Genomic DNA, 11788 nt, shown 5'->3' with positions numbered 1-11788 from the left:
AACCTATTGAACAACCTGATATATAAATAAATATTCCTTTTCTGCTGATTTTTTATGCCCTCTCATTTGATCATTTCGCATTGAAAATTATTGAAATAATAATGAAACTCTCCCTTGTTGCCTTTAATTGTGTTGAATATTTAATAGGATGAAAAGGCATACTAACAATTGTGGACACTTGTATTGGAAAGAAACAAGCGCAGCCTGGTGAATATTATGCGAATTTTAACAAATACATGCGCATTGACAAGGACCATCGCATCGCCGTATTGCTGGCAAGTGCTGAATAGTCAGTAATAATTGTATTTTATTGCAGACTGATATTTAAATGCCAGTGATTGCCATAATGACAAGGACGTGCAGAATTACAAGCAAACTGATGAAATTAACGTAAGTGAAAACGACAGACAAGGCAATACCGATTTAATTTTTGTTTCATTTAAAGAATCTTTTTTTGAATTTGTTTAACGATAATAAGACTACAGATTGAGAGTGTATTTCTGTCATGAAAAAGCTTCTCATAAAAAATATCTGCCATTCAAAGTCAGCTTAAAACTGTAGGTCCCTCCATTTGTGGAGCAACATCACGATGCACACCACAAATAGGAGGAGGAGCTAACAGGAGCGCCAATTATTTATTTATTTTTTAATAAAATTAAATCTTCTAAGTACTTATGGAATAACTTTGAGTTTTATTAATTCAAAGCAAGTATTTGCTAAATATCTCATTGGTTTTTAAGATTCTCTAATGGTTTAATATGCCTTTGGAATCATCTTTTTCGTCTTCGTCTTCGTTTTCATCCTCGTCTTCGTCTTTGCCTTCGTCTTTGTCTTAGCCTTAGCCATCGTATTCGTCTTCGTCCTCGTCTTCGTCTTCGTCTTCGTCTCCGTCTCCGTCTCCGTCTTCGTCATAGGCTTATTCTTAGTCTTCGTTTTCGTCTTCGTCTTCGTGTTCGTCTCCGTCTTTGTCTTCGTCTTTGTCTTAGCCTTAGCCATCGTTTTCGTCTTCGTGTTCGTGCTCGTCTTCGTCTTTGTCTTCGTCTCTGTCTTCGTTTTCGTCTTCATCTTCGTCGTAGTCTTAGTCTTAGTCTTAGTCTTAGTCTTAGTCTTAGTCTTAGTCTTAGTCTTAGTCTTAGTCTTAGTCTTAGTCTTAGTCTTAGTCTTAGTCTTAGTCTTAGTCTTAGTCTTAGTCTTAGTCTTAGGTTTAGTCTTAGTCTTAGTCTTAGTCTTAGTCTTAGTCTTAGTCTTAGTCTTAGTCTTAGTCTTAGTCTTAGTCTTAGTCTTAGTCTTAGTCTTTGTCTTAGTCTTAGTCTTAGTCTTAGTCTTAGTCTTAGTCTTAGTCTTAGTCTTAGTCTTAGTCTTAGTCTTAGTCTTAGTCTTAGTCTTAGTCTTAGTCTTAGTCTTAGTCTTAGTCTTAGTCTTAGTCTTAGTCTTAGTCTTAGTCTTCGTATTCGTATTCGTCTTCGTCTTCATCTTCTTCCTCATCAATAAATATCTGTTTGATTGTCCTTTTCATACAATAAAGTATAGCATTGTGTCTTCGTCTTTCTCTTCGTGTTCGTCTTCGTCTTTGCCTTCGTCTTTGTCTTAGCCTTAGCCATCGTTTTCGTCTTCGTCTTCGTGTTCGTGCTCGTCTTCGTTTTTGCCTTCGTTTTCGTCTTCGACTTCGTGATTGTCTTCGTTTTCGTCTCTGTCTTCGTGTTCGTCTTCGTCTCCGTCTTCGCTTTCACTTTCGTCTTCGTTTTCGTCTTCGTCTTTGTCTTCGTGTTCTTCTTCGTCTTTGTTTTTGTCTTTGTCCTCGTTTTCGTCTCTGTCTTCGTTTTCGTCTTAGTCTTCGTTTTCGTATTCTTCTTCGTCTTCGTCTCTGCCTTCGTTTTCGTTTTCGTCTTCATCTTCGTCTTCGTTTTTATCTTCTTCCTCATCAACAAATTCTCTTTCATTGTCCTCTTCATACAATAAAGTATAGCATTTAGAATGATTTTAGCCCTTGGGAAGTGAACTATTTCAAAACTTGTTTCTAAGAACCCATGAGTTTTCTCATCCATTTCGTCTTTATATTCTGGTACTCCAGGAGGGTTGGAGAATTTGGAAAATGGGTTAGTTGCTACTTGTTATGGTTTGCTACTTCCTGCTTATTCTTTTCCCTCTTTCTAATTGTTTATGTTAATTCTCCTTTTCCGAACTGATAGTGCATCCCTTGCATTTATACATTTCCAACTTCTCGAGCCAAATGAGTTTCCTTAATCGACCTTTGCTTTAAGCAGTGATTCCTAACCTATTCATTTTCATCAAATCTAATTAACCTTCTTCGTCATACTTAGTTTTGATATCAGTTAATTTCTTACAAATTACCTCTTTATCTTGAATGAAATGAATGTATCGACCAGTTCCATGTTAAGACTAGTTAGAGATGATTTCCACAAGACTCCTTCCGTCGCTCAACTCGTCATCTTTTGACAAGGCACTTCAAAAAAATCAGACTCGACAGATGCAAGCAGCTACTTCGGTAGCTCGCAGTCAACGACCAAGAAAATATTATTTTCACAGATGAAAAAATGTTCACGAAGTTCACGAAAAAATGTTGAAGAAGTTTTTAATAAGCAAAGCGACAAAATCGATGCTTAAACTTCTAAAGACCCAAAAGATGGAAGCGTGGTCATCATCCAGCCTCCGTAATGGTTTGGTGGAGAGTGTCTTGTAAAGGCGTTACGTCTCTTCATTTCTGCGAAAAAGGCGTTAAGACCGGGGCAAAAGTGTACCAAGGGGATGTCTTAGAAGGTGTGGTGAAGCAGTTGAGCAGTACTCAAAGGAGGGCGCAAGATTCTGCTCCAGCCCATAAGGCAAAAACCAGTCAGCAGTGGCTAAAAACCAATATTCCTGGATTCATTACCACAGAAGGCTGGCCATTTGGAAGCACATATTTAAATCCATTGGAGAACATAGCCTTTCGAAGACCTCACAGATATTTGGAGTGTGTCAAACAATCTTTGGTTCGAGCAGCGACGCCAATATCCAGGGAAGTCGTGCTTGCTGCAATAGCTGAATGGCTTACTCGTTTGAAGGCTTGTGTAAAACTAAATGGTGACCATTTCCAAAGGAAAGTAAAAAATGTTTTTTTACTAACTATATGAATAAATAAACCTAACTTCATTAAAAAAGTTCTATAATACCATACCTATATTGGACTTAACTTGTAACAAAACTTATGGCAGGATGTAAAAGTAACTTTGACTTTAGTTGGACCGTATGACCGACTGATCTCTTCTGCATAGAAAATAAATCAGGGGGCTTCGAATTTTAATTCCGTCTTGCTAGCATTTATTTTAAGGGCAACTTCACTTGCGACTGCATTGAACTGGTTCTTATTTGTTTGCAGATATGAACTTTTGACGAACAAAATCACTATGTCACCTGTGTGCACTAACTTCTCCAAGTGTTCATAGAAGTAGTAGAAGAAGAAGGCACACCATGCGAATATAAGAAATAACAATGGCGACATGAGTCATATTTATTTTACGCTGGACGGATCGCATACGACAGTTGTTTGTAGTGTAGAATTTTACATTCACAACCTTCATAATGGGCTTTGATAATACTGATGACTTTTGGCGGTATGCCTCCAGAACGCAATGAAACCCAAATAGAATTTTGATCGCTGTTGTCAATTGCTGTGCGGACATCGATAAAACAAGCGTGATTATCTGATTGTCGATCATTGACTTGCTCTAATATTACGCGAAGAGTGACGATATGATCGAAGTTAGTACGAAACTCGGCTTGCTCTTTACGTCGTGGTAGTGCAAGACGCGTTTGTGTTCTATTAAGCAGGATTTTGGTCAAAATTTCCGATGGGATGCTGATAAGAGAGATGTTCTTATAGTTTTTGTAAAAATACGACCTCTCTGTGAAACACCAAAATTAAGAAAAACATTTTTCTAATAGCGGTCGCCCCTCGGCAGGCAACGGCAAACCTCCGATTGTATTTCTGACATGAAAAAGCTCCTCATAAAAATATCTGCCGTTCGAAATCGGCCTAAAACTGTAGGTCCCTCCATTTGTGCTCCATTTTGAGCTCGGCCAAGCACCTAAAAAGGGTGTAGGCGCCAATTATAAATATATATATATATATAATGCATTAATGAGAGGGGAAAAATATTGCGCTGAGATGTCTGGACGAGGTTTGAGTATTTCGCGCTCTGCTCGACAAGCAGCGTTGATTAGAAAGATACAAAGATCTTCTTCTTCTAATATACTTAATTGGCGCGATAACAGCTTACGCGATTTTGACCGAGTTTAATAAATCACGCCAGTCGTTTCTTTCTCGTGCTAACCGGCGCCAGTTGGACACACCAATTGAAACCAAGTCCTTCTCCACCTGATCTTTCCAACGCAGAGAAGACCTTCCTCTTCCTCTGCTACCACCAACTGGAACCGCATCGAATACTTTCAGAGCCGGATATAAGATCGGATGCCTTAAAAAGCATGGGCTTCACATCAACTGACGTGACGCCTAGTCTTTTTTTCTTCTGAATGACAGTCAGCTGCAGGTATCCGTAGAAAACTATTTCGAATTCAAAAATCTAGACAAAAATTTTGCAAAGCCACAAATTCAATATATTCCCCAAGTGAGAGTTTATCTCACTCAAGGAGGTATATTGAAAAATTAAAATTATAGAATCATGCATTTTATTTATTAAATACGCTGGCCCGCTAACTTAGCAGCCGCCCTCGTAGAAAGGGTTACAATTTAAATTGCAAAATGTGTCTTAAACAAAAATGAAAAACATACACAAAATTTACATTATATTTATAAGATCTCTCCTTCCTTATTTCAAGTACCTGCAAAGACCTTTCTTATACTTGCAAATAATGAACTAAAAGACTCAGTAAAGCCAGGGGCTGCGTGAAATGCTGAGCCATTCAAATTATCAGAATCAGCTTGTTGGGCTAAAGCGTTTTAATGGTGATGTGAGAATTTAAATATTTTATAAAAATATATTGTAAGCATTTCTGCATAAATGTATGTGTGTGTGTGTGTGTTGTATTTGTTATTTTTATTTTACAACGTAAGCTACTCTTTGCCCGGCCTGAGAAGCCAATCTTTTACCCAAGCAATAATATACAAATTAATATAGCAGCAAATACGCACAAATCATATTGCGTCCAAGGTCAAAGGCCATCCGTACCTGTTGGCCCCTTCAAGGTATTATTTTAATATCCTTCGCACTGCACAAATTAATCGAATTAATTACAGAGGCGTAAAATGACCTGATGAATGTTGGTTAAAGCAATTGGCTGTAAAGTGGTGAATTACGAAAAAAAACTTACAAATACATACATTCATACATATATATTTTGGATAAAAAGGCACATTGAGTTAATTAAAGTAGAAACCGAACTCGTAGGCGGTTGGCGGAAGAGACAAATTTGCTGTGCATGCGATTATGCAAATGAGAAAGGCAAAGGTGCTCCGGAGAAAGAGATATGATAAGCTAAAATGTTAAACATGGGCAAAAAAGAAATGTCTGATAGCTCAATTAAAAAAAGAGGAAAATTGAGAGAAAAATGAGGAAACAAAGGTAAATGCATTTTGTGAAAAGCGGATTAAAAACAACTAAATTACCATGAATTGTTGGAAAAGGTGAAAACAAATTTCCAAATACTAATTAGGCAGAGAAATACAAAGATGCAAATTGGTGGGCAAAATACGCTGAAATGCCGCATGAGCAATTTAAGATGTGTGAAGTACCTGGCTAAAAATAAAGAGAAACGTATTATCCGAAAGAAGAAACGAGAGGCCGAAATACGTGGGTGCGAGGAGTTTGAGATGTTGGCCAATAGAAACAATGCCCGAAAATTCAACCAGAAAGTTCGAAGGCTTAAAGAAGGTTTTAAGACCAGGGCGTTTTCCTGTAAGAACAAAGACGGCGATCTGGTGGCTGACATCCAGAGCATTCTTAAATTAAGGAGGGAAGACTTCTCGAACCTGTTAAACAGTGACAGCTGCGCATGTCACAGAGAATGTGAAGATCCCGATACTCCAATCGTTGACGACGGAATTGTCGTTCCCCGCTACCTGACCATGACGAGGTGAGAATAGCGATAACGCGGCTAAAGAGCAACAAAGCCGCGGGCGCCGACGAACTGCCGGCGGAGCTATTCAAACATGGTAGCGAGGAGCTGGTAAGGTGCATGCATCAGCTCCTATGCAAAATATGGTCGGATGAAAGCATGCCTGCCGATTGGAATAAGAAGGGCGATCCTGCAATTTGTGCCAATTACCGCGGGATTAGTCTTCTAAATATCGCCTATAAGGTTCTAGCGAGCGTATTGTGTGAAAGAGCGTATTGTGTGTAGCGAGAATATTGTGTGATTGGACCTTATCAATGTGGCTTTATACCTGGAAAGTCTACTATCGACCAAATATTCAGAATAAGCCAAATCTTGGAAAATACCCATGGAAGGAGAATCGACACACACCATCTTTTCGTCGACTTCAAAGCTGCATTCGACAGTATGGAAAGGAGTACCGCGCTGTCTGAATTTGGTATCCCAACAAAACTAATACGGCTTTGCAAGATGACGTTGCTCAACACCAGCAGCGCCGTCAGAATCGGGAAGGACCTCTCCGAGCCGTTTGATACTAAACGAGGTTTCAGACAGGGTGACTTCTTTAACCTGATGTTGGAGAGCATCGTAAGAGCCGCAGAACGTAATCACTCAGGCACAATTTTTTTTTTAGGAACCAGCATTAACACCGATAACAATGACAGCCTAGAAACCCAAAGTACATAGAATCTCACTTGCCAACAAGTGCTACTTTAGGCTTAGTAGGCAACTGAGTAGCAAAGTCCTCTCTCGACGAACGAAAATAACACTCTACAAGGCTCTCATCATGCCCGTCCTAACGTATGGCGCTGAAGCTTGTACGATGACAACATCCGATGAAGCGACGCTTGGAGTGTTCGAGAGACAGATTCTGCGTAAGATTTTTGGACCTTTGCACGTTGGCAACGGCGAATATCGCAGACGATGGAGCGATGAGCTGTATGAGCTTTACGACGTCATAGACATAGCCCAGCGAATAAAGATCCAGCTGCTACGCTGGCTGGGTCATGTCGTCCGAATGGATACAAACGCTCCGGCTTTGAAAGTATTTGATGCGGTACCAGCTGGTGGTAGCAGAGGAAGGCGTCCTCTGCGTTGGAAAGATCAGGTGGAGAAGGACTTGATTTCAATTGGTGTGTCCAACTGGCGCCGGTTAGCACGAGAAACAAACGACTGGCGAGCTTTGTAAAACTTATTACTTAATATAAAAGAAGAAATTTTAAGGTACCACAAAATTGTCTAAATTGTGCGCTAAAACTTTCATTTGAAAATATTTAAAAAAAAAAAACGAATTGCTCGGCGACCTTAGTGCTAGCCATGTACAAAAATGCAGTTCCCAATAAAAACTAAACTAAAGACTAGGAGGCCGCCGTAGCCGAATGGGTTGGTGCGTGACCACCATTCGAAATTCACAGAGAGAACGTCGGTTCGAATCTCGGTCAGAACACCAAAAATTAAGAAAAAGATTTTTCTAATAGCGGTCGCCCCTCGGCAGGCAATGGCAAACCTCCGATTGTATTTCTGCCATGAAACACCTCCTCATAAAAATATTTGCCGTTCGGAGTCGGCTTGAAACTGTAGGTCCCTCCATTTGTGGAACAACATCAAGACGCACACCACAAATAGGAGGAGGAGCTCGGCCAAGTACCCAAAAAGGGTGTACGCGCCAATTATATATATAAATACTAGGAGGCGTCTTTCCTTGTACCAGGTGACCTGAGGAAGCTTAGCGTGCCAAGTGATCATTTTTTTGGTGGGTGAGGTAGGGTTCAAAATGCCTTCGCAGTGACAGCGACCGTCGAACCGGTTACCTTGCCCATGCGGTATAGGTATCTCCGGAAGTATCCGTGCCCGAGAGGAACTGTGTTAAGAAGTAGTTCACTTCGCCGAAGTTCCTTTGGACGCATTTGTCAATTGATGGAATAAGTTTCGTCGTTCACCTGCCACTCGGTTCAGTGTCCCATCGGCTGTAGCACCGCAGCATGGTTTGGCATCTCCGTTCTAAGTAGCTAGTGATGACGTGTTCCATGACAAAGTCATTTGACAGCGCCTTGATGTTATTACTTTTACTGACTTCAAGTATCAAAACAACGTATGAAGTTCCGAATAAATACCGCATTAAAGTATAGAGTAGGCACAAGTACCGAAAAGACACTTCAAAAGCTGAAGAAGTAAGTGAAATAAACTTTGCAAGTAATTTTACAATTTACTGAATCTTCTTAACATGCTAGGGAACTTCAACACATTATTATTGGGTTGGGGTGCTGGACACGAGGACACGGAAATGAAACAGCAAACCGTCTATCTAAAAAAGGGGCAAACATGCCTCTAATTGGTCCTGAACCTTGGACTTACAAAGGGCCATATCAACGAACTTTTCAGGTATAGGTGGGAAGAGATGTAGATGCATTATAAAAAACTTATAGACACCCACATCTACCTATATAGGTATATAAAAGAAAGTCATGTTAGTTACACTATTTATAACTCGAGAACGGGTGAACCGATTTGGCTGAAAATTGATGAAGAGGTTACTTAGAACCAGGAGACGTACATAGGATACTTTTTATCCCATTCGAACGCGTTTCCGTGAAGTCACTATAAAATGTGGTATAACAAAAACGCATCTGATATGGAATAACAAAACGCAAATGGCAGCTAAACGTAATTTTGTCTATGGTTAAGTAGGCAATTTGATAATATTATATTATTACACTTGGAATGCTTCATCGAGGAATTTTCAGCCACGGAAGTAAGGTGATACGGTAACTGGTTATCCGGATGTGCGTTCTACTGATGCTTTTGGTCGTATGTATACAGTTCATCCAAAGAATGATGAATGCTTCTATTTGCGGTTGTTGCTGGTAAATGTGCATGGGCCAACGTCATTTGAGTCACTACGGACTGTTAATGGTACAATATTCCCAACATATCGTGGTGCATGTGAAGAACTCAATTTACTAGAAAACGATACCCATTGGGATACGACAATCGTTGAAGCCATTATCTCTGCATCTCCAAGTCAAATTCGCACATTATTTGCTATAATCATTTCCATCATACTTTCCATCGAACCCATCCTATGGCATAAATACAAGAATAATATGTCAGAAGATATTTTACATCAAATTCGTGTCAGTTCCAGAAATCCGGATCTTGAGATGAATGAGGAGATACAGAATCGGGCTTTACTGTTGATTGAAGACATGTTTCACCTTAAGCGCGGTAGTTTATTAGTCAGGTTAGGAATGCCAGCGCCAAATCGTGAAATGAATGACGCTTTTAATTGAGAGTTGGAACGGGAACGTGAATATGATCACCAGGAATTAGATTAGCAGTTCAAACGAATGTACCACTGTTGAATCGCTAACAAAAATAAGTTTATGATACATTAATGAAGGCAATCGATGATGGAAATGGTGGTTTATATTTCCTTGATGCCCCTGGTGGAACTGGTAAGACATTCCTCATGTCAGCAATTTTAGCCACTGTTCGTGCGAGATCCAACATTGCGCTTGCAGTTGCTTCTTCTGGAATAGCAGCCACATTGTTAGAAGGATGTCATACGGCTCATTCAGCATTAAAATTGCCGTTAAATCTTCAAAGAATTGAAGAACCAACATGTGATATTTCAAAAAACTCAGCAATGGCCAAAGTTTTATCAGCATCGAAAATCATCATCTGGGACGAATGCACAATGGCGCATAAACGTGCATTAGAAGCACTTAACCGAACATTGAAAGATATACGCACTGACTCGGGATGTTTTGGAGGCGCAATGATTTTACTGCCTGGTGACTTCCGACACTGCCAGTAATTCCAAGACCAACAGCTGCTGACGGAATAAACGCTTGCCTCAAATCATCGAATCTATGGCGCTCTGTGAAGAAACTTCAGCTGACAACAAACATGAGAGTTGCATTACGTAATGATACATCTACTAAAGATTTATCTGACCTCTACTGAAGATTTATCTGACTAACTAATAAAAATTCATTGAAATACTTGATTAATAAAAAAATTAACTTAATAAAATCAAAGATCTGCTTTTTTATTGCCTCTAGGGCGGAACAAAGTTAGCCGGGTCAGCTAGTATTTTCTATAAATAAATTCTAACTTTGCTTACAGTAGAGCAAAATTGCGATGAAGTTTCGCTGCCATGTGCTACGTTAGAAGTCTTTCTAATTAGTTTTGTTTAGCACCAAACTCACGCCTGCTCCACGGAGTTCTCATTAAAGTAAGCGCTTACTGCCCACTTATGACTACATTCGTTTAATTGAATTAACTATATTTTGCGGCCTAAAGTAGACGATACTCATAATAAGGAAAGCAGCTGTTTTATATTTATTTCGCTTTTGGTCCCATTTGCTTAGTTCGTTTCATTGTTTTACCCGTTAATTACTTGCAAGCAGTAATTACAGCTCGCCTGCGCGTACTCAAATTGAAATGTACGCAAAGTGATGCATACACACACATTTTTGCAAACACACAAGTCGGCATGAACTTCATCTAATGGGTACATCTATGTAATTCGCACTCATTTAACTGCACTTGAGCAAGTTTCAAGCAAATTCGCACTTGGAGTTTTTTTCATTACACGAATCAAGTCTCTCTTAAATGCACACAAGCAGACAAACATCCCGTATATGTGTGTTGGTGCATGCACACTTACTTAGTGGCGTGAGCATTCCCATTAACGTTCGTTAAGTGAAAATGAGATCGAAAGAAAGTAAACACTTCTGCGTATAAGCAGGCAAAAGTGTGTGTATGTGTGCGAGTGTGGATATCAGTGGGTGCTTTTTCGCAATTGGATGCTTGTGTTGGTGTTGTCAGCCGTAGAGATCAGCACTTGCCAGCATTTAATTAAAAACTTGCAGAAATACATGTGTTTCGAGTGCTTTTCCTTAAGATAAAAATCTACGCCTTTGTGTGTTTCTGCGGGCTCAACAATTGGTGCAGCAACAACAATCTCATGTGGATTTAATGCATTGCAAACTTATGTTAATGCATACTCGTGCAATAAGAAATACTTTATCAAGCTTTTGCGAACTTTGCACAGATCAGCTGTGCAAGCTGGTCCTGCATATTTTCTCAATATAGAAAAAAGTAGTCGCGCATTTGTTATTAGGAGAGGTTAGGTTAGGTTAGCCTGGTTGGCAATAAGCCTCGCATAGACCTTTTGGTCCCTAGCGATACCAGATGGAGACCGTCCTCTATGAATAACGAAAGTAGATATCATGTAGGATGTCAGCGCTTTTGGCGAATCTGATCTCCCAGCTTTTGAGACGTCCCCCAGACCTCAAATAATGGAGCTCCCAGGCTTTTTAAACGCGTTTTTAATAATGCCGGACAAACGCACAGAAGGTGTTCTAAAGTTTCCTCAACATCCTCTCTGAATTTCCTGCATTTGTCCGTGTTAGCAATTTCTATCTTGTACGCATGCGCAGCCAATAGATTATGACCTGTTAGCATACCTATGATAGTTCTGCAGTCCTTTCGCGAGAGCGTAAGTACGAATTGAATCAGTTTTTTGACGTTAGTTCTACATATGACTTTTGCTGTTTTGCCTGTGGTCAGATTAGTCCACCTAGCCTCCACTCGCCTTTTCATGTAGTCGTCCATTTCGTTGTACAGGGCCCGCCATCTATCGTTACGGATTTGAACGACGTATTATTTGAAG

At 39.8% G+C, this 11788-nt stretch overlaps 1 protein-coding gene across 1 annotated transcript; it reads right to left on the bottom strand.

Moving 5' to 3' along the window:
• Positions 1-753: 753 nt before the first annotated feature.
• Positions 754-1473, bottom strand: LOC128855351 (serine/arginine-rich splicing factor 4-like). The gene has a single exon (XM_054090204.1). The coding sequence runs from the start codon at positions 1471-1473 to the stop codon at positions 754-756; it is 720 nt and encodes a 239-aa protein (XP_053946179.1).
• Positions 1474-11788: the final 10315 nt, after the last annotated feature.

This window comes from Anastrepha ludens, chromosome 2, assembly GCF_028408465.1.
Source record: "Anastrepha ludens isolate Willacy chromosome 2, idAnaLude1.1, whole genome shotgun sequence".
Taxonomy (NCBI): Eukaryota; Metazoa; Arthropoda; class Insecta; order Diptera; family Tephritidae; genus Anastrepha; species Anastrepha ludens.
The sequence above is the reverse complement of the archived record's forward strand: the minus strand, read 5'-3'. Positions and strand labels throughout refer to the sequence as shown.